The 22287-nt window shown below is 41.7% G+C and overlaps 1 protein-coding gene across 2 annotated transcripts in view; it reads left to right on the top strand.

Moving 5' to 3' along the window:
* Nucleotides 1–1691: 1691 nt before the first annotated feature.
* Nucleotides 1692–22287, top strand: part of CEMIP2 (cell migration inducing hyaluronidase 2) — a 54347-nt gene continuing 33751 nt past the window's right edge. The window contains exons 1-2 of one of the 2 annotated variants that reach the window (XM_065745456.1): nucleotides 1692–2793; nucleotides 19854–20190. In XM_065745456.1, coding sequence (XP_065601528.1) covers nucleotides 19866–20190 — 325 coding nt within the window. In that variant the 5' untranslated portion in view covers nucleotides 1692–2793; nucleotides 19854–19865. Of the gene's footprint in view, nucleotides 2794–8119; nucleotides 8240–19853; nucleotides 20191–22287 lie in introns of those variants that run through there. The other variant, XM_065745454.1, reaches the window with a different exon arrangement.

The following is a 22287-nucleotide window of genomic DNA, read 5'->3' as shown; positions in this document are numbered from 1 at the left end:
CATTCCTTAGGATTAGAGTATGGCTCTGGTTCACATCCACTAAGAAGGTTAGTCCAAAGTTTGCATGAAATCATCCCTGTGCAAGAGGCCAACACAAAGCTGGTAAGTTGCTTTTGTCTCCCCAGAGCGTTAGCCTGAAACCACAGAAAGGTCTAATCATTGTGTTTGCTCAGCTCACAGTGAATTTCACAATCTGTGATACCTTATTTTTCTGTAAGCGATGTAAATGTATGCCAGTACACACCATGTGTAGTGAAAAATGTCAGAGGAACTGTTCCTGTAGCCTGTGTGAAGCCAGCAGGACTTCTGCTAAATGTCTGTTGCTGCACAGTCGTTACTTCAGGCTGCCTAAAGGCTTGATTGTTTGGGGTGTTCTTGGTTGGTTTGTTGGTTGGTTTCGTGGCATGGTGTTTTTGTATTTTGTATTATACAATTTTATAAATTGTATAAATATTTGCTCTCTGAATTTAAGATGCCCTTAGTATTGACATGTAACATGTTCCGGGCTGCAGTTTTTATCTGTTTGTTCATTTGTTTTGCTTTTTTATTATTATTATTTCCTTTGGAAAATAATAATAAGCTGCTCCATGCAGCTTACTCCACAGAATTTTATGGAGGAAAAACTTAACTATAAAATGTTGGTATCAGTCCAATACATACATCTGATTTGCTTAGTAAATGTACTTCCACAGCAGTAAAAAAAGCCCTGAGGGAAGGGAGTGGAACCAAAAAGCAAGAAAGGAACAATAGTTGGTAGCAAAAAAAAAAAAAAAAAATCTTAAAGGAAAATTAAGGTTACCAGAAGAGAACTTTCCATATTAAGTCTGTCTGGCCTTCCATGTGCAAAGAATGGCAAGCTTACACAGAGAACTGTATCTTGCCTTGTGGATGTTACATTCTCTATTAGGTACTCCTCACGGACACACTCATTTGTTTATCTTAATATTACATGACAGTATTTGAGAAAAAAAAAATAGGAAAGTGATGTTCTGTTTTCTTAAAGAGTTTGCATGCTGTGAAGCTTAAACTTTTTCATTATTCCTTTACATGAAGCTCTTCAAGATTGGATGTATCTCAGCACCTGACTTTTTGGAGTTCTATGGAGAAAGAGTTTGTAAGTGAACTTTCAGCTTTCCCTTTCTGTTCTTGTAAACTGTATTAAAAGGCATTCCAAAAAGTTAGGTGGCACAGTTAAGGGTTGAGCCTCTGTAATTCCCAAAGTCCTCCAAAATGTATATTGTCTTAGATGATCTTGGATGATCTTTTCCAATCTCGGTAATTCTATGATCATAGGAAATAAAATGTGATCATGAAACAGCAGAGTTCTCCAGCTGATGCTGACTGCTTACACTAAGTTACCAAATTAAGCAAATTGGCTGCTTGTTTCTTAGCAGCTGCAAAATAAAACCAAGGTTAACTGGCTTCATTTTGAACCTAATTCAGAATAGGAATTTATAACTAATCTGAAGGACAGTTACCTCTTTAAAACTTACTTGTTGTGGTGACATGTGGTACTTACCTGTTGTTGAGAAGCCTTAGGAAAGTTTATGGGCACAGCTGGGGGCTTGAAAAAGTTACTGTTCAGGACTAAGATCTTGGCATTACCAACCCAGCAAATATCAACTCAGCATTCAGCAGTGGCCAAAAAAGCAAGAAGACTTCAGAGCTGATTAAGTGAGAGGAAGGAATTAAAAAATGAGATTTGTTTACCCAAGATACCAATATTCTGTAGACTTCTGCAATTTTGGTTCTATCATCATTAAAAAAAAAAAAAATTGTACCAAACTGACAAAAAGATGATAGTGCACGCTAAGGATGATAAGTTATTAAACTTAGCTTCCACGTAAGGAATGAGGAAACATAATATGTTTACACATTTTGTTTGGAAAAGAGATGAGAAAACTTGTAGTGGTATGGAAAAGAAATGACTGTTTCTTTCAATATTAGAACTATGCAGTATTAAATGAAATGAGTAAGTGGAATCTCCAAATGCAGCAAGTGTTCTAACTAGAAGCAGTTATGTTGTAGAACAACTTGTTACAAGACATCATGGATGGTAGAAACTTACATGAGTTCAGAAAAAAAGAGGTTCTTTCAATGGCTGGAAAATGGAAGTGTGCCACTGATGAGGGAATAGACAATCTCAGAAGCTGTGGGAAGTTGCCAAGCCAAGTGTTGGGGTGCATTTAGTTAGCTCTTTCTTTTACTTTCGTCATCTCTCTTCACCAGCTATTGCTGAAAACAGGCTGTAGAGCTAGATGAACTTCTGTGCTGGTACAGGTTGTTCTCCTTTATAATATGTTAGTGTTTTTTTAAAGGAACATCTGTGGAGTCAGGAATGGTCATTACATTTCAACTCAAGATCTTGTTTTAGGAGCTGACTTTTAAGAAGTGGCTTGTTTGGGGAGATGATTGTATATCTCAATTTGAATTCTCCATTGTTAGAAGTGACGTATGTTCTGCGGTGTGGGACATACACTTAAAAGAATCAAAGGATTCATTTCTGATGAACAAATACTTTTTGTTTTTACATTTCTGTCATTCATGGGACACTTTAATTCCTGTTTTTGTAAAAAATAAAAATAAAAAATAAAAAAGGTCATGATCATCGCTTATGCAGGGAACCCAACAGATAACTTTTCCTGTAACACCGATTAGCCATTGTATTTGTCCTCTCCTGAAAGGAAAAGGATTCAGTCAGCCATTTGATGACACACTGTATTGACAGAGAACTGAAAATTTAGTGGAAACAAAACCCTCCAGTTTTACGTATGATTGCTGATACAGTACAAGGTAAGCAGAATTATACAGTATTACTAAAAAGAGTCTGCTTTCCCACTGTTTTAGATGTCTGTTTTTAAAAAAGAGTATTATTATCTTGAGTACTACGGTCTGAATGCACATTGGAGTTGAGAGCCCAAAGTTCTGCACAGAGATCTGCAGTAGCAAATCATCTAGTCTTGCATTGCATCACACAAAGCCCTGCTTTAAAAAGTCAGTTTGATGCCAGGAAAGTGTGTACCTTCTCTCAGTGTCCTAAGGTTGTTATATACCTGTGACACTTCCAAAGATATAAAAAGTATTCTTACCTGCATATGTTTTTTCTTAGAGGAGGTGAGTTACCTTCAAATACAGATTTTCAGAACTTGTTATTTTTGGTTAAGGGAACAGTCTGGAAGCATTGTAACTTTTTATTTTTCCAGAAGTATTTATTAATGCTTTTTAGTTATCTGATATACTGGAGCATTTCTACGTGTGAAAATATTTGTATCATGGCACTAATCAGATATGTAATAATTAACAGTAGAAGTAAATCACTTAAAGTGCTTTCTTAACAATGGAAATCGAACTCCCTCGCTCTCCCAGAGTGAAACAGCTAATTCTTTTTTCATATATCTACCCTACTTGTATATTTCTGCCAATATGAATGTACATCCATGGTTTAATCTCTGCTTTTCCTCCTGTAAATTTCACAATATGTTAACCTAATTCATCCTCTATTTTAGTTATATTTAAGATCAACAACTGCAGGACATAAATTTATGGCATCGAAATATTACATGCACAGCTCTGCCTGCAAATTGCAATGAAGTGACAATGTTAAACACAAGAGATGAAACACATTCATAGATACGTCAAGCAGTTTCACTAAAGCTGGATAGACAGTTTATAGGAAAATGCATGTAACTATTTTAAGTCATGTATTATGAAATGACTTCTAATAACTCAAAATCCATAATTTATATATGTGTATATATATATATATATATATATATATATATAACAGTTACATAAAAGTCTACAGAGTTCAACTTTTGCTGTAAGAGCATGGCACTGCAGACATGACACTTCTGGGACTGACTAGACTGGTAGAAATACAGAAGGCAGTCAGACTAAGTGTTTTAAGTCACAATGATCAAAGATATAAACATGTTTTTTGGGGAAAACAAAAAAAAATTATCTTTTGATACTTCCATTGAGATTATATTAAAAATAAATACAATATGAATTTCATGCATTTTGTCTTTCAGGAAACTGTACCGTAGGATAAATTTAGAAGGCAAAATACAGCCATATCTTCCACATCTTCTTCCATGCCTATTTAACCATTATAAATGTAAGGCTTCAGTTAGCCTGTTCTCATTTGCTGCTCACATATGTCTTCAATCATTCTTTGAAAATCCCAGTCTGTGAATATTTCTTTCAACCTCCAGTGCAGTCTATGCAGTCTCTTCATTAACAGTAATTTTGAAATGATCTAGAATCTTGAAATTACAATGTATTCCTCCTCTGTAAAATCATCGGTAACAGCTGAAGTGAAGCAGGAATGCAAAAAGTAGGATTTAGATTAGATATCAGTGGACAATTTTCACCAAAAAGGTGATGAGGTGCTGGCACAGGCTGCCCAGAGAAGCTGTGGCTGGCCCATCTCCGGAGGTGTTGAAGGCATTGGATGGGGCCCTTGGCAGCCTGAGCTGGTGCCTGATTTAGTGAGTGGCAGCCTTGTCTGTAACAGGAGTGGTCTTGATCTGATTTTTGAGGTCCCTTCCAACCCTAGCCATTCTATGATTTTGGTAAAACTCACGATGGATTTATTGAGGAAGATTCACAGAGGCAGGTGAAATCCTTAAAGACTCCTTGAGGCAATGTCCTGTCAGTGTCACTGATGTGGGGGAGATTCACTGCTACTGAAAAATAGGAATTTATGTAAGATAGGTTAGGACTAAACCCAGACTTCTGAGTGAAAGTATGTCACATATTACAACTGTTTGTCTTTAACATTATTAATTTCAGTAATAATAAATGAAGTCTCCAGTGAGTTTCTTCACAGTTTTTCGTAGAACTGCAAAATAAATACATGAATAAATAAATAAAATTGTGTGTTGCAGCTTCACAGAACTGTAGGGGCTGGAAGGGACCTCTGGTGATCAAGATCAACCCCTAGCTAAGGCAGGCTCCCTACAGCAGGTGGCACATGTAGGCATCCAGATGAATTTTAAATGTCTCCAGAGAAGGAGGCTCCACAACATCTTTGGGCAGACTGTTCCAGCGCTCCATCACTCTGACAGCAAAAATATTCTTCCTTGAGTTAGGATGGAACTTACTGTGTTCCAGTTTGTGCCCATTGCCCCCTGTTCTGTCACTAGGCACTACTGGAAAGAGGCTGAGGGGTCTGGAGGATAGATATAGATATAATGGTCACCTTTCGGATTTCTCTTCTGCAGGCTGAACAGTCCCAGGTTTCTCAGCCCTTCCTCATACGGGAGATCCCCCAGACCCCTCAGCATCTTTGTGGTCTTCTGCTCAACTCCCTCTAGGAGACTGCTGTCTTTTTTGAACTGAGAAGCCCAGAACTGGATACTGTACTCCAGATGTGGCCTCACCAGGGAAGAGTAGAAGGGGAGGATCACCTCTGTTTCGACATACTATAACAAAAATGCACAGTCCTTCAGTGGGCAAGGGAAGGTGAGATGGAAAGTCAGGGGGAATGTAAAACATTACAACATGAGAAACCACAATGAAACTATACCCTACTAAGACCCAGTAACAAATTATCCAAGCATTACTCCAGCATTCAGCTTTTACCCTTTTGTCTTCTTCTTTCAAACCATCATTGTATTTTATTAACTGCAATTAGCTTGGCAGCCTTTGTGCTATTTCAGGAATTTCACTTCTTGTTGCCACCTGGTATGTTTAACTCCCAGAGTGGTAATTAAAAAAATGCATGTTTAGTATGATAATTGAAAACACAGCTACTATATGGAAAAGGTATTACCACAGAGTGCCTGGGATGTATGCCAGGAAAGCTTAAACAAGGAAAGAAGGATGTGCATCCCCTCTCCTGTCTGCAGTACACCAACAGCAACATTTCTGAATCATCGGGATCCAGGTGGGAATTCAGAGACAGGACATGACTTCAAGCTGTAACTGGATACGGTCCACCAGCCTACTGGATTTTTATTTTTTTTTTTAGTTTGTTTCATTTTGCTTAGAAAGACAAATGGTGACTTTTTTCTTACCTATTTTGAACGCATTAGACCATAGTCACCCTAATGATGGCCTCTTGTAAAACTGTCTTTTGCTATTGTTAAGCTTTGGGTTACACATTTGGCACAAGTATTTGTCTGTTCACACCCGAAGCAGATGAGGAAAGAGGTTGCACTAGATGTAGGTGTAGGGCTTCACTGTGTCACTCGGCTTTGATGCAGAGGTTCGCAATACTCAGCTAATCTCTCCATACACTTACAGTGATAGGTATTGTTACAGTTGAAAGAAACACTTTTACAAACTGTAGTTGTTGGGTGACAACTCCATCCTGCAAGACCTGGTGTAAAAACAGGATATCTTAAATTGGACCAGGACTACCTGCATATGTGTGTAATGCTTCGTACAATACACTGAATGTCAGACTACCCTATCTGTGTAAAAGTGTTCATAGGTTCATATGTTTATAAGGTTGGAAAGGACCTACAAGATCATCTAGTCCAACCATCCTATCACTATCCCTACCCAACTACTAAATCAAATCCCTATTATGGGATGTATTATGGGTGTTTCTACACCCATATAGGATGTAACAACTGACATTCTTGGGGAATAAATCAGCATTATTTTATACCAGATTATATGAAGAAGAATAACTGAAAGAAGTTACAAACTTCTGAAAAACTGAAAGAAGATAACTGAGCACATGCACTGACAAGCATAGCTGTGTGTGTGTATAAAATGGATGCCCAGGGCGGTGCTGATTTCCTTGTTTTAAGCGAGGCATTTGTTTTGCACCTGAAATGTTTGAATTTCACAATAAGCAAAGATTAACCACCTTCATTTTCGCTTGTTCTTCAAAACTAAGCCATTGTCAAACGTGAGCGTTGTGTTTGCTTGCGCCTCTGTTGGAACAAGTCAATGATTTACGTGCTGAAAGAATCGTGCTCTAGGGCATTTATAAAAATGACAGCGGAAGACAAAGGCGCGATTATACGAGATGAAAACACCTTTATTCATCCACCCACGGGCTTCCTTCGTGCGAAGCACAAGTCGGGAACTGCGGCGGGCCATCCCTGGGGGCTGCAGGTCCCGAGCCGCCTCCAAGGTCCGGAGCGGTCGGAGCTGCCGCGGTGCGCGGCTCGGTCGCTAGATGTCTCCGCACGCTGCAAGCAGCGCGGACAGGATGTGCTTGCTGTAAACAAAGAGGAAATCGCTCGAACTGAAGTTACGCGGCGCAGCGGTTGTAGGAGTATATATAAATGAGTTATCACTCGGTTTCCAGCTGTCCGGAATTTTCCCAAGGAAATAATTAGGTTGGCTGTATTTCCCGAATGCTTTCACTCAAAGCATTTGGAATCTGAATCGGGGTTTTGTTGTTGGTGGTGGTTTTCTTATTATTATTATTTTTTGTTTGTTTTCTCATCTGTAGTGAGTTTGGTCCAACCTCAGTGCGCTGCAAGCGGTGGGAGGTCCCAAACTGAAGAGTTTTAGTTGTCAGATCCACATGAAAGCCGACAACCTGCGCGGCTGCGCTCCCGGAGCTCCGCGTCTCCGGCAGAGGTAAGCGCTGGAGCTCCGCTCACCGCCCGCCTGCTGCCTCAGCCATTGCAATGCTCTCTGCTGTGAAACAGCTGCAGGCGCTGGTTCCTTGAAACCAGAACTTTTGGTTGGTTGGTTGGTTGGATTTTTATTATTATTATTTATTTATTTATTTTTGGGACTTGGTTTGACTGTAGCCCACATCAGATTTTTTTTAAAAAAGGAAAGAAATTCCCAGAAACCAGAATCAGATTTTCCAGACAGCTCTTTTTCCCCGGAACAGAAGCTGCCCGGGCTCCGATCCCTGTAAGTAACTTCGCTCTCTTTAAGCGCACTACCGACACCGGCTGCCACCTTCCTCCCGGGCCGGGGCAGTGCCAACACCCCGGCTCGGCGTGGGCCGGGCCCGGAGAGGCGGTGCGGGTGGGGCGAGGGGCGGGCGGGTGCCGGCGCTCCTCCCCCGGCGCGGGGGCGGGGGAGGCGGTCCGACGGCGGCGGGGCGCAGCCGCCTCCTTTGGGGCCGGGGATCGCTGCCCCGGCGAGGTGGCGGGGCGGGGGGTGGCCACGGCCGCCGCCAATTGCGTAAAGCCGGGAGCCGGGGCGGGAGCCGCGGGGGGGGTGGGAAGGCGAGCAGCTTGGGCCGCCCGCCCGCGGTGTCCGGGGCGGGGAGCGCCATGCCGCCGCCCTGAGCGCGCCGCTGCGCCGGGCCCAGGTGAGCGAGAGCGTGCGCGGCGCCGGGGCTGCGGTGAAGGGAACCGCCGCGAGGCGGTGCGCGGCCGGCGGGCGCGGGGGAGCCGTGAGGAGTGGGGCAGGGGGCAGGGCCGGCCGGCCGCCGCCGACCCGCCCGCACCGGCCTCTTTTGTTCCCGGGAGCGGCGGCGGCGCGAGGAGGGGGGAAGGGGGAGGGAGCGGCCGTGGCCCGTGCTGGAGGCCGGCGTTGGGCGCACGCTCGGTGCCGCGGGGCCGGCAGGTGCGGGAGCTGTGCCCCGCGGTCCGGCGGCAGGTGCTGCCCCTCGCTCCTCAGCGGGCTCTGCACGGCGTCCCGGTAGCAGCCGCGTCCGATCGGCGTCCCCGGTGTCTGGGTTGCTATGGACTGCCTTTCCTGCTCGTGATAACCCACGCGTGTTTTCCTCGCCCGGAGGGCGGTGGGATTCGTTTTTCTGAGCCCGTGTGCGGTGCCAGGCGCACTTGGGGAGCGTGCTGAAGGTGCTGTCGTTGTCTGTGTCCTAAAGGTGAACTGTGGGCACGGGTTCTTTAAAACCAAAGAGATTCTGCGTTCCCCTGTATTTTCGAAGACGGAGCCGTAGCCGAGGCTTTATAAAGATAACACGAGGCGGAAGATGTAAAGCGGTTTCTAGGATAGCGCCAGTCAGGCTTTGATGCAGCGCAGGGGATGTGTAAGAGCACGTCTGCATTACTGGTGTGGAATGGCCCACGGGCAGAAGTGGGGAGGAGGAGAGGTGAGGACCATCTTTGTTCTTGCAGAGCGCGCAGCTCGCCGAGGTGCTTTGTCTGCAGGGATCCCGCACACCGCCCCTGGCAGTGTGAAGTCTGCTGGGTCGGGTGCGGCGATGGGCTCAGCGCTGCCTGCTCTCCTGTCTGTGTTCCAGCACCCAGCAGAGCGTGTATCCTGGACCTGATCTGGGCAAAGCATCACGAGGAATACATTTTATGTAAACCACGGGCGATAGCTCCAGTTATGAATGGAATTCAGGAAGGAAGAAAAAGGAGAGGGTAGAAGGAAGAAACAAACAAACAAAAAACAGAAAAAGGAGGATGGGGAAATGTCAGTTTGTCTAGGGTCCACAACAAAGTGTCTTTTTATGTTACCTGTGGTGAGCACTGTTAGGAATGTGGGTATGTATTTTTTTGGTGGTAGAGTGTAGGTTTGTTTTAATTACCTTAAGCCCACCATATCTATGCGGAAAGTGGTAGCTGGGGTTGGTGGGGGCTAAGCAGTGACTGCAGTGTGGGGAAAGCACTAATGCTACTTCTGGTAGGGCCTGTGAGATTGTCTGAAGGCTGGGACTGTCTCATGACAGGAACAGGTACCGTTTGGTGACACATATCACACTTCCGAGCTGATGAATCAGGTCATGAGGCAAGGGAACAAAAAGGTTGTTTTTCCTATAGGATATGGTTATAAGAATAGACACAGCAGAATGAGATCTGCTCATCCTGGGACAAACCATGGGGTTTATGTGCTCTGTATCCTGAAGTTCTGAAAATCCCATGTGAGGCGTATGTGAATAGTTTGTATGTGGAAAGGGACTGGGGGTTCCTGCTTTGGTGTATGATGGTAGGGAGCACTGGGGCAGATGCTTTTCAGTCGAAGTTAAATGCCCAATAACAGGATTCTTATAATTGAAGAGGTGCATAGATGCCCTTGTACTGTAGACTGTTGAGACTAGTAACATTCTTCAGATACAGAAGGATAAAGTAACTTACTGATTTGGTTTTAACACCAAGCATAGCTGTTACCTTAACTGTACTGTATAGGAAGGTAGTCAGCCAAACAGTTTTCATGAGTTGTTGGAGCTTCAGTTGCAGAAAATGAGTGCTGATCTGATCTGCAGCTTGTTTTTCCTCCTCAGTAATGGAAGGAGGATGGGTGCTAGGACTGCTCAGGTGATGCCCATCCCACCTGTAGCTGCAAGGAAGTGATACTGCAGGGCACTGGCTCTGAGCTGCAGCATTGCTTTGTTCTGCCCTGTGCAGAGAACAGCTGGGGCTGGGCAGGGTACACCCTTCCTTGCTCCAGGCCAGGGGAGTTCTGCAGCCTTCATCACCAGGGTGCTGCTCCTACTACCTTGCCTGCTTCTGTTTAGGATTGAAGAACTGCTGACAGCAGTCAGTGGGATGGTTACTTTTTGTGCGTTAAAGAACTCTTGGGAGTACGGTCTGAAGCATATCAACAGAGTTTGTTCTTTGCATTATAAAGGCAATTTTTTAAAGTCACCCAAAGTATGCATCAAAGCAAGATTGAAATCTATAGCATATGAATTACAGTTCTTATTTGGAATCAAAGTCACAATTAGACTCGATCCAGTTCAACCTTCATTTTAATCAAAAGGATTTCACTGCTGATGTAGTGAAGAAGTTTTTGGCAAGACAAATGAGAATGAGCTGTTTGTAGATGTAAGTTTAGAAATCCACAGAAGTGTTTTCTTGGAAAAAGGAAATGAAGGGGGGGGGAGTGGCAAACCATGAAGAAAGATATGAGGGGGGAAAAGTGATGTACTTGCCAATAGGGAAAGGAAATGCTCAAGATGTTAGAGAATTAGTGCTTTAAGACTCATATCTGATGTGTTCTTCCTTTGCTGTGAAGTAGGTTAACAGAAGGGAATGTACTGGTAGCTCTGCTATCTTTTTTGGCACTATGGGCTAGAAAAAAATATAGTTCAGTCATGCAAAATGCCTGGCTTTACCTGGCAGGATGTTGCAAGGTTTGGCTGTTGGATGCAAAGTTCTTGGGAGTTCCCTGGAAAGGAATTTACCACAGTAATCCAAAATATGAATGCAGCCACCAGCTCAGCAGAACTCATACTTGGTTGTGGATTAAAGTCTTTGTATTGCTTTTTGAAGACTTGCTTCTCCTTTGATGCACTGTTTGTGATTCTTACAGCTGGGAAATGATGGAAAAAGTTTTTCTTTCCTGAAATTGTCTCTTGCAAGAGATTTAGGTCAAGTAATGTAAATTACCATGCACTGTTAGCCAAGCTCGCAGCTTGTGTATTATTTTAACTCCTGTGCATACCTTGAGTATCTATCCAGAAAACTGGCATCCAGACATGCAGTCAGGTTATTCCACATCATCCTGGCTATAGAAACACTTTTCACCATGCACATGCTGCTTCCAAAGCCATATGTGTATGTGGTGTTTGCCCTGCCCTTCTGCTGAAGGCCTTCATTCCTGCAGCAAAATTGAATCCTTCCCATGCTTTACCACCTGTATGCCAATCTGGCACATTAATTTAAACAATCAGTTGGAGGCACATATTTTGTGCTCACAGTGTTAACAGTTACAGTGGCTGATCTGAATGTATTTGCTTTTCTAGGAGGAGGTGCTTAGGTAAAGGATGAGCACGAGGTGGTTAAGTAAGATTTTAAAACATGGTAAAGAAATAGTGCTGTCATGGCAGACAAATGTACTTCCAGACAATTACCTGATGTCTGACAGCAATGAGTAATAGATGCCTGGTAAAGGCATTACATGTGATGCCATAGCTTGCTGCTGGAGAACTTCATAGGCAACTTCTGCAGCAATCCTTGACTGGCTTCTCCTTTGTGACCCCACTAGTTTTTGAACCTACGTAAATTCACAATGCTTTCAATACTGAGTCAGGTTTGGAAACCTCTTCTGATTTCCACCGCCCACCCCCCCCCCCCACCCCCCCTTCTTTTTTCCATTTGGAAGAGAGTCATTTGTATTCTCTGTGCTACTCCTGACTGCGGGGACCTGTCATATATCCTCTTAGTCATTGTTTTACAGGATGAAGAATCCTTTGGGGGATCGAATAGCCAAGAGGTGCTGATGTCAGAGCTGTTTGCTCAGTGGATGTGATTTGGAGCCCTTAGCTTAATCATCTTTTAATGCAAACTCCTTGGCTCATTGAAATACAAGGCAGAAAGAATGCGAGTGTGTAGCTACAGTAATCCGGCTGCAGGGTGGCAACTTCTTAGCCAGCATTGTTTCTTCTGTAGCTGATGAACGGCTAAAAGAATTGCGGAGAGGCTTCTTCAAGTAAGCAGAGCAGGGAATAGCAGATAACATACTGAAATGTGAGTTAGTTTGGAAAAAAAAAATCACAAGAACTTGAGAGCTTTAGCAGGGAGAGAAAGCAACTTGAGGAGAAAGTGTATATACAATTATGGAAGACATCGTGCTGTGCTACTGATTAGTGCTATGGATGGAATTTAAATGCAAAAGGTCACCTATTATTAAGTGCTTCTAGCAATTATTATTATTAATTATTATTAAGTGCTTTTAGCAAACACTAAGGAGTTTCCTGGAGCATGTATGTTTCTGTCTACTGACCAAAGCTGACCATAGGGATCAGACCTCTCTTACTCCATTTTATATTCTGTACTGTCACACCTGTTCATGTGTATGCTTTTGTTTGTTCCTGAGGATTTTTCAGTCAGAATGCTTGACAAGAAGGAATTAGATATCTTATCTTGCCTTCCTCCTCTGGAATGCCAGAAGTCAATTTTGACTGTCATTTAGCGGTTAGCTCCAGAGCTGGAATTTGCTCCTCTGAAGTGTTACAGAGATCTACTTTTTCTGATGTCCTAATGTGTAGTGGTTTTCAGTAAGATTTGTTCTTCCAGAGACTGAAATCTGTAAATACATCTTCTTCTTATCGTTAACACAGTAAGTAGTTATTTTACTTTGTTTTTACTTTTCTTCCACTGCCATCTTCTTCAGGTTCTCTAAGGTGAATGCTGCAGGTCAGTTACTTTCACCATTGACAGTGTTGACTTGAACAGACATATTTATTTGCTTAGAAGTAGGCTTGTGTGTTGCTGAGCTGAGGGAGACTAAAGTGTTCGGTAAATGAAGCCTCACAGCATCCCTGTAAGTCCAGGAGCTGTTTTTTTTACTCGTGTTACAGATTCAGAGCCTAAATGGGCTTTGACTCACTCAGCAAGCTAATGACAGATGTGTGATTAAAATGCAAGTCTACAATATTGATACCCTATGCTAACTGTTAAAGCTTTCCTTTCTGTAAATGAGAAACATGATAAAACTGACTCCCTTCGTAGTGTCTGTTGTAGCAGGCATGCAGTATTTTCACTGCACCATGCAAGATCCAGTGTAATTGAGGCACTGGTAGATTCAGTGGGATACAAAGTAAAAAATAAAAAATAAAAAAGTTTCTGAGAGATTTCTTGCAGCCAAACGTTCTATTGTTTGAAGAATACATATAAAACAGAATAGAGTTCCTCAATCTGCAAATGATTTATAAAGATTAACCATGTCAAACAGAAACAAAGGAAACAAATTGAAGTTGCTGTAAGCATGAGACATCGTTTCACATACATGGGCCACTGTGGCTTCTGGCTTTTGTTTCTTTTACTCAGAGAGATATAACATCTAATAATGTTATAAATGTGTTAGACCAAACTAAAAATAGATACATCTTGGGATCAGCGAGCAGGTAGGTGTGTGCAGGACAGTGGTGTCCAGGCACTGGAGAAGACAAGCATGTCCCTGCAGTCTCAAAAACTATGAATATCCCTGAACTTTTTACATGGGCTTTCTGAAAAGTTGTGTATTTCATCTGCTGTGTCAAATGCTTTCGTGGCAACTACATAAGTGAAACCTAGTGACTGTGACAGAGCTCATTCATACACATTATGGAAAAAAGACAGAAGTGTGCCCAGTTATCGCTGGAGAAAAAAAGAACTTTTGTTTTTCTCTACAAGAAAAGGCAGCACTTCACTTCTGACCTATTAGCCTTCATCCTTAAGGGTCATCTACCAAACACTGCCAGAAGAGGCAAGAAATTAAAGTAATAGTTCCTCTCTGTGCTGTAAGCCATGTGTGTCCAAACTTTTGGCTTGCTCAGGCCTTACTGAGTGAAGAAATGTCTTGGGCCACTTATGAGTGATGCCTGTAACTACCAAAATTATTTGCAAAAATATTTTTTTATTAAGGCATTAAAGAGCACAACAAAAGTATAAAACTAGTGAGGTATTTAACCTTGTTTTTGTGAACATAATGTGTCAGTCTGGCTCAGTGGCAATGGCTGCAGTTCTTTGTGAGCTCTTAAAGTGTTCATGGGAAATGTTAATGAACTTTCCTGTACTTCGTCCTTGAAAACTTCTGTTCACAGATGTACACACTGCCAAAAGCAACGGCATGAGTAAGGTGTTACTGTGCAGCGAGGGATATTTTTCTTTGGTAAGAGAGGGCTTGTAAAGGTTTGGTGGAGAGACATGCTCAAATTTTGGTTGTAACTCTGTACACTCAATACATTCCATTTGAGAATTGGCAGGTAATGTACTTACGTCAACTTAAAATGGAGTCACAAAAAATGGTGTATTTTCTTGGCAGTTTTGAAATCTGTTCTTAAATTCCTATTATCAAAACTGAAACCTACTGTTTACAGGGCTATGCTTAGCCAATGTGTCACAATGTGTAAAGTAATTAGCCATCACTTGAGTTAGCACTGCACTGCACCCTCCCATGTCCTGGTTTCAGCCCAGACAGTGCCCATACAAAGTGATGTTTGGTTGTCCCTGAGCCAGGGACAGGCTGGGCTGCTCAGTGGGAAGAGCTGTGATGGTGTGGGGCAGTGGGCAGCTGCAGAGTGATCTGAGGCCTGGACATGCCTGCTGTAAGCTGGAAAAATGAGTGGCTTCAGTTGACATGCCATATTTCTGTCCTATTTCCTACAGTGAAATGCATATTCCACAGACTACAAACTCCCTGCCCCCTTTGAAAAGCAGTCTTCTTACCATGCTCTCTGCTCCAACACCCTTTCTAATGCATGGATAATTACTGAATTGTTTTGCTTATCATCAGAAATTTGTATACAGCTGCATCTGAGCCACAGAAAGACTTGTGTACTCAAAAGATTTTATTAGATGAGCTGGCAAAGATTGCTTCTATCTACCCACATTGTTTTACAGTGTAGATATTGTACATTCTTCTACTGTCTTTTGATCTGTACTTTGGAAGGGCTCGCTTTTAGAAGAGTGTTCTCAGCTTGTTCTTATGTATCATCTAGTTATTGCACATTTTCTGTGTGCCAAAAAAATGGAGTAAAAATTAGTATTTGCTACACAGGAAATTAAGAAAATCTGAGTCAATGTGATTTATTTTGGAGAAAGTTTTGTATTACTGCCTTGTTTATATCTCAGTTTCTTATTAGCCGTGGCTGTTTGTCCTCTAATTTTCTTCTGAAATTGACTGGACAAAGAGGCAGAGCCAGTGGCATTCAGCAAGCAGTATGTGACAGAAGGTGTCTACAGCTTTTGCAGTTTAAGTCTGTTGAGATTCTTTGAGCTTTTGCAGATTTTGTTGTGATTTCCCACGGTTACTGAACTGTGGTTGTGGTTTACTGTACACGTATGCTTTCTAGCTTTTGCACATCTTGGTGAAAAAGCAGGTTCCTCTAAATGTGCTGCATGTTACAAGAGTGAATAGGCATTATTTTGAAACAAAACAGTGGAAGAACGTGTGTATCACAGAGGAAGGCATGTGGACACACCGTGCACCTCCTGAGGCCTAGTCTTTTTTTTTTTAAGGTAAAGTTTAAGACATGTTGACCTGGGGACTTTCTGAGGCATTTGAAACATTGTCTTGATGTTTGTGTATCTAGCTGTTTAATGGCCATCTTGGAGATTTGTGTGCTGTACTTCAGAAATGTACACCATGTTCTGCTTAGTGGCTGTAGCTCATGAACCCTTTAGTAGGGCTTCTTGCCCCTCTTGGGCTTCTGGCTACCTTTTGATCTTGCACTGGTCAGATCTCTGAGCTGAAAAAGCAGCAGTGACCAACGTGACACCGTGTTACAGAGGGAAATATATTATTCTTTCAATGTTTTTTTTTTCTCCCACTCTTTCTTGTTCCTTAACAGCATACTCTGAGATTAAACAGTGTGGAAATAGGTCTGCACTGCAACTGGTAGCTTTTCATAGCCAAGAACAACAGAAGTGGAATTTCTTCTAGCTGCTTTTCAGTTTTGTTCCTCAGACCCATGAACTATGCATCCTTAAGATGCCCTTTAAAGGAAACATTAATTTCTTTGCTCTGTTAGCTATGAAAGTTGGCTTTCTTTGCTTACAGAGTTTTGATAAAATGTAGTGGCAAAGGGGTTTTACAGCAAATCTGATATGGTTTGCTATGCTGCTTGTTTAACATCTGAAGTGTGGAATGTCTTGGTGTATTTTTCCCTTTATGGGTTGGTGTTAGATGATGTGAAAAGTGCAGAACAATCCAGTTCCTGCTCAGAAAACTAGCCCCATCCTGAGTAACAGATGCTACTTGCTTCTGAGCATGTGCTCATGCCTCAGGAGAACCCAGTGTTATCTTGTGATTGTGTGTGCATTCCTAGTATTTTTTTTTTTTCCATAGGTCCATATGAGTGTGCAGTATGGAATAAGCAGAAAGGGGTAAAGGAACATATGAGAACCCTGGAAATGTTGCAGCCTGCTTGGTGTGCATTGGAGTTCGTTACCCATACAGCTCAGGTTCTCTGTTGGCAGAAACAAACTCGTATGTAACAGCACTTCTGCTGAGCTTCTGTGCAATATATACTTTTTTTTTTTAGGGCCGTTTAGACTAGATTGGCTGGCACTATGAATACAAGAAGTACATACCTGCTCACTGATGTGGCAGGAGGGGATGCCTAAGCAGGAGTCTGGATTGTGCAGGAAAGTGCTCCCCTTTCAGATACAACTTACTGAAATTGCAGTAGGCTTGTCAAAGAGGTGATTTTCTTGCCCAGGGCTGTGCTATCAGGGGGAGACACATAAATCACAGAGCTCCTTTGTGAGGGTTTGTGCTTCTGTGGGACTGGAAGGGTCTGGAGATAAGCCAATTTGCTCTGATGTCTATGACTGCACGTGGGATCCTGGGACCTTTGATACATAGGCTCAGGTCAAAGGGGAATTTTTTCTCCACTTTTGCAGGTGGAAAGAGAAGTGGAAAAACTCTGGTGAACAGGAACTCGAAAGAAAATATTTTTTAAAAAAAGTTCCAACATATATTTCCTTCTCCTCCCACGTGTTTTACTCAAACTGTCTCTGTACAGCCAAATAACATCACTATCTAGGGCATTACTGGCTTTATAGCTCATTACTTCACTTATTTCTGTGTGGTGCCATCTGAAAACTTCCACAGCGGATATAAAAAAGTCAATAATTTGAATCAGATCATCAAGATCATCTTAAATTAAAGAAGTGAGCAACAGCTCTGGGGGATGAAGATCTTTCTTTCAGCTAGAGAATTTCAAATGGGACAGGAAGAGGGAAGGAAGTGTTAAGATGGTTACACCTCATGTAATGGAAAATTATATGGTAAATCTCTTGGTTGTGCTAAGTATCTTGTTGTAGCTGTTTCATGATTTTTATTTTGTGATGTGGAAGATTTTGCTTCTGAGCTCTCTTTTCCACCTCTTCTTGTGGTAACCAGTTTTGGATTCAAGTGCGATAGTTATAAAACTTTAAAGTTTGCAGAATTTGCCTTGCAAACAAGGCTGAATGCCTTAAAAAGAAAAGATACTTGAAATACTGCACAAGCAATTTCAGTTTCTGTGGTAATAAGTGACTTTTTTTTTCTCTTAAATGGTAGCAGTATTTAAAGATGCCTTAGTTGACAAAATTGTGGTATATTTATGCTGTAAAAGTAAGTTAGGCTTTGCATGAGTATTTTGGATTTAGTACAACTGAGCAATTAAATGATTTAATAACTCCATATGTTTCCTGTTACAATAACACCATATAGTCAATTTATCAGTGAGATGGGTAAACACCAGAACTGAAAGCTTTTGAGCCAGGCTTAGGGAATCTGGGGCTCAAACCATTATAAAAAGAATCTGAAAGCTGGATCGGGATGTTATTTGTTTCAGTTAGGCATAAAGACTATCTCTGAGTTAAATTGAAAAGCTTCTCCTGTTTTAAGTTTTTAGCACCACTTCTAATATACAGAAACTACTAAGATTTTACTGTTGAAAGATGCCTAGCTGAATTTGAAAGTGCATGGTGAAAGAAGGTAGTTCCACAGTGCTCATAAAGCAGTGGTCAGTGGAGTTTGAGAGCGAGGAATTAGGTATGAGAAACAGCTTCTCAAAGAAGAAAATAGTGAAAATCAATTTTCTGCAATGAACAGGTGCAAGAAACACTGCTGGATAATTTGGCATAAGTTTTGCTGTGGGCTGGCTACTCCAGTTAATGTTTCAGTGCCTTTATTGTCATTTCGCGAATATCTGGCAGTGCATTGTCTCTCATGAAAGGGTAATCCAGTCTGTTCAATAATAGCAACTCTCTTGCCTTGAAACAGTGAAGCATCAGATTTTACAGCATGTGAGACAAAAGGCTCCTTTGCTACATTTTAGAAGAAGGTTGCAGTTGTAGTGTTCATCCTTCACCAGTGTGCCTGGCACTTGAGAGTACTTTCCTTTGTAAATGAAAGAGAGGATCTTTATGTGTTTGGTGGTTTTTCTTTTCATTATTGGTAGTTCTTATTTTCATAGTTCAACTTGTGATTTAATACATCTAGCTTATGCTTAAACCATCTTCCAAGATTCGGTTTCAAAGATTGGGTTTCAGTGAATTGAAACTTGAGCAACCTTGTCAAAAAATCCTCTGTCCCTAAGAAATGTTAATTAAAAATCATGCTAGCTCTGTGAATACTCCTTGCTGTGTGACTGATTTGACCAGAGAGCTTAAGAAAGCAGTTGAATGCAGTTTTGGGTCTCTTAACACAAGTGGAAAAGTGCAGTAGTTTAGAAACTGTTGGCTGTAGCAGGTTGGTGAGGAATGTTTTCTTGTGGCTTTTCTTGCTGACTGTTTCAGGAAAAGACAGAAACAACACAAATAACTGGAATAAAAGTGCTCAGTTCTCGGTGGTAGGTAGAGAGCCCTGGAGCAGTTGTGTTGCTTTGAGTCTTTGTGTCCAAGCCCATACTTCTCAGCTTTGTGGAATGAGATGCAGATGACTTTGCTACAGGGTCTCAACTCACCTTTACTAGCAACCAAATCCTTCTGTGAGTGGACTGAGAGTCTGTAGACTCCAAATGCCTCAGTTAATAAAAAGTGTTGACTAAGTTGCATCTTCTCAAGTATAGATAAATTTGTTGTGTATTTTACCTATTAAATTTATCTGCTTTTTTTCTGTTTCCAATGTCGAATGAAGACTTATCTCCTTTGGCTTTTTTTCCATAAAGGAAAACAATAAGGAGCTTGTTCAGCTTCTGCATGCAGAAGAAATACATTTGGGCATTCCTTGCGTAACTGTGGAGAAGAAAGGGGTTGCTAGCTTTCCCATTGTTCAGCTTGTTTCTTAATCAGACAATGCAAGTCAACTGTGACAAACCTCTGGAAAATACCTAACATAAATGGTTTGTGCTGTGTTGTGTTCCCATACCAGATCCTTTCAAACTTAATTGCATTCAAGATATTTTGTATGCTATTGTTTCAAACTGTTACACCATGGCAAATGACCAATAGCTGTAGCGTGACTGAAAGAATGATAGACACGTTAAGGAGAAGGCATGTGGCTTAAAGTTGCTTTTTTTTTATTATTTTTTCTTTTATGTACTGTATATTGAAAACCTCTCTAATTTTTTTTTCTCTGTCTGTGTGTGCCCATTGCAGTGACTCTGTAACATGCAAGACACTGATGCCAGGGGGAATTCCCCTGTTTTCCTTCCGCCTCAGAATGGGAGCAGTCACAGATCTTCTGGGTATGTCCCTGGGAGAATTGCCCCACTTCGTCCCCCACCGCCTTCACAGAGCCATGTGTCAGCTGAATTTACCTCTGCAAGACAAGAAGCCCGGGCCATGTTTGCATCCTCATCACCAGGACAGCACCGCCGCCAGGCAGAAGCCAACAGACATAAAAATACTCTCATTTGCTTTGCTGTTTCTAGCTTTTCACTTTTTGTTGCACTGGGGATTTTTATGGGAATAGCTTCAAAATATGCTCCAGATGGTAAGTTCTTATATGAACAAAATCGTCCTAGAAGTTGGAGTCCCTGTGAACACAGTGCAGTAATTCTGCATCAGAAATATTGTCAAAAGTTGAGCTCAGAAGTAGAACACTTGCTGTAATTTTTATGTGGAAGGAGGCTGTGCTTGGAGATTAAGTTCAGTTCCTTTCTCTGTTTTCAGTGGTGGTACTTATGTTTTTATTATGAATGATTTGACTTGCTTACTTGAAGCAAGAAAAGACAAAGTAGTAAATAAAGACAGCTGATAAGGGGAGGAAGTGTGTGTATTGAGTAAGCACAATTACTGTATGTAGATTTTGATGTTCACAAAGGATAGGCTAAATGAAAAGCTGTCTGCGTGAGCAGTAACCATGGAAAACAGTAGAAGGGTGTTGAAGTAAAACATAGAAAAGTCTATGAATTTATACCAAACGGTTTATTTGCTTTGTTTAAATTGAGTAGGGAGCTCTTTGACCTCCTAGCCCTAAGCTTTCAGTTTGTCTTAGAAAGCAGAGCAACTTTCACAGAATTTGGAAAACGTCTCAGATCATCTGTCTGTAAAGCACAGTGAGGTGGTGCGATTCATTACTTCTCGCTAACTAGATAGCCCTCCTGCCTAATACTGCCAACACCTACTGTGCCGTGCAGTTCGTAAAGGCTGATAGTATCCTTTGGAGCATAGGTTGTTCAGTTTTGTTTTTCTGAGGAAGAAAGCAGTTTCTAAAAGTGAAATGACTTTGTTTTGTTTTATTATTTGAAAATCTTTATCTGTTGTAACACAACAAGCTTAGGCTGCACAGTGGCTTTTGGAGTAGTACTTCAAAAGTTTCTCTTTCCAGAGTCAATGCAACACATAGGTAACAGACAAAATAATTGTTGAGAATTTCAGATGGTGGTGACAAATGGATGTATACAACTTAACTGAGGCACTGTTCAGGGTGGGTTGCAGAGATCTCAGGTGAAGTTTACGAGTTTTCCTAATAGCTATGGTGGAAAATAGATGTTGAAGGAGTAGTAAATGGAAGATTACCGCTATATTGTGGTCTAGATCACTGGTAATATGAGCACAGAGTTGCAGTAAGTGCTCCAGTTATGAGTTGAAGAGAAAGCTGAAGTCTGATTTAAGCTGTTGACACAGAGAAGTACTTTTGGAAGAAAAAAAACAAACAAACCAACAACAAAAAACCTCTCCAAAACAAATCTTTCCACTTTAACTGCAAGACTTTAAGCCATAAGATTAATACAAAATGTAAGCCTTGGTGTTTGTTTCAGTAGAGGTGAAGTTGTACTAGAGGGACTATGTAATTTAATACTCCTTTTATGCTTTAAAAACTGATAATGTGTAGTAGATGAGTTTGCCTGTTTATTAAGTGCAAACTGTTTTTGGAGTGGGTTTTTTTTTTTGTTCGTTTTCCTTTGCTGTTGCTCATGTTGGCATCGAGTTGCTTAAATTTCCTGCACTGAATGCCTAGTCAACAAGGAGTTGATGGATCAATGAGGAAACAGGATTTTGCAGGAGGAGTTGCAGTAGACCATTTTTTATATTTGCTGTAGTGACATGCATAGAAGCTGAGAAATAATCTAAGGATGTGACCGTGTTCCTGCACTCCCCCACTGCTTCTTTGTGGAAGTCCAAGTCAGCTTTCAGCATCAGTTGTTGCACTGTGTCTTTCTCAATTTTTCCCTGCATTATCTTTTAAAAGAAAACCCACACATCTGCAGAATGTGTTGGAAGCCCTGACATAAGAAAAACTTCATCCAGGCACTGGAGAAAAAGTGGCAAAAATTTCAATTGTTGCAGTTTTGCTGCAGCAGCTCACCCAAAAGATTCTTGATGGGTTGAAATGTTAATGCCTTTAGCTCTGTCCTAGCAGATGAGACATTAAAGCCAACTGCTCCAGTTCCAGCTAGGTGTGCTTTTGCTGAGGGCTAATTGGAAATCCATATTGTCAGAGCTTTTAATGGCTGTTTGAAAGGCAGTGTAGGGAATGTGAGACTTAGTAGTAATTGCGTGTAAATCCTAAACCTCCGGCATACTCTCCCCACAGGGAAAATGATACTTGTCTGCATTTCTGTTCCTGCCTGTCAGCTGGTTTCTT

Source organism: Cyrtonyx montezumae, unplaced genomic scaffold (genome assembly GCF_038088225.1).
Source record: "Cyrtonyx montezumae isolate F1298 unplaced genomic scaffold, pur_monq_1.0 scaffold_36, whole genome shotgun sequence".
Lineage (NCBI taxonomy): Eukaryota > Metazoa > Chordata > Aves > Galliformes > Odontophoridae > Cyrtonyx > Cyrtonyx montezumae.
Note: the sequence above shows the minus strand (reverse complement) of the source record. Positions and strands in the feature narration are given on the sequence as shown.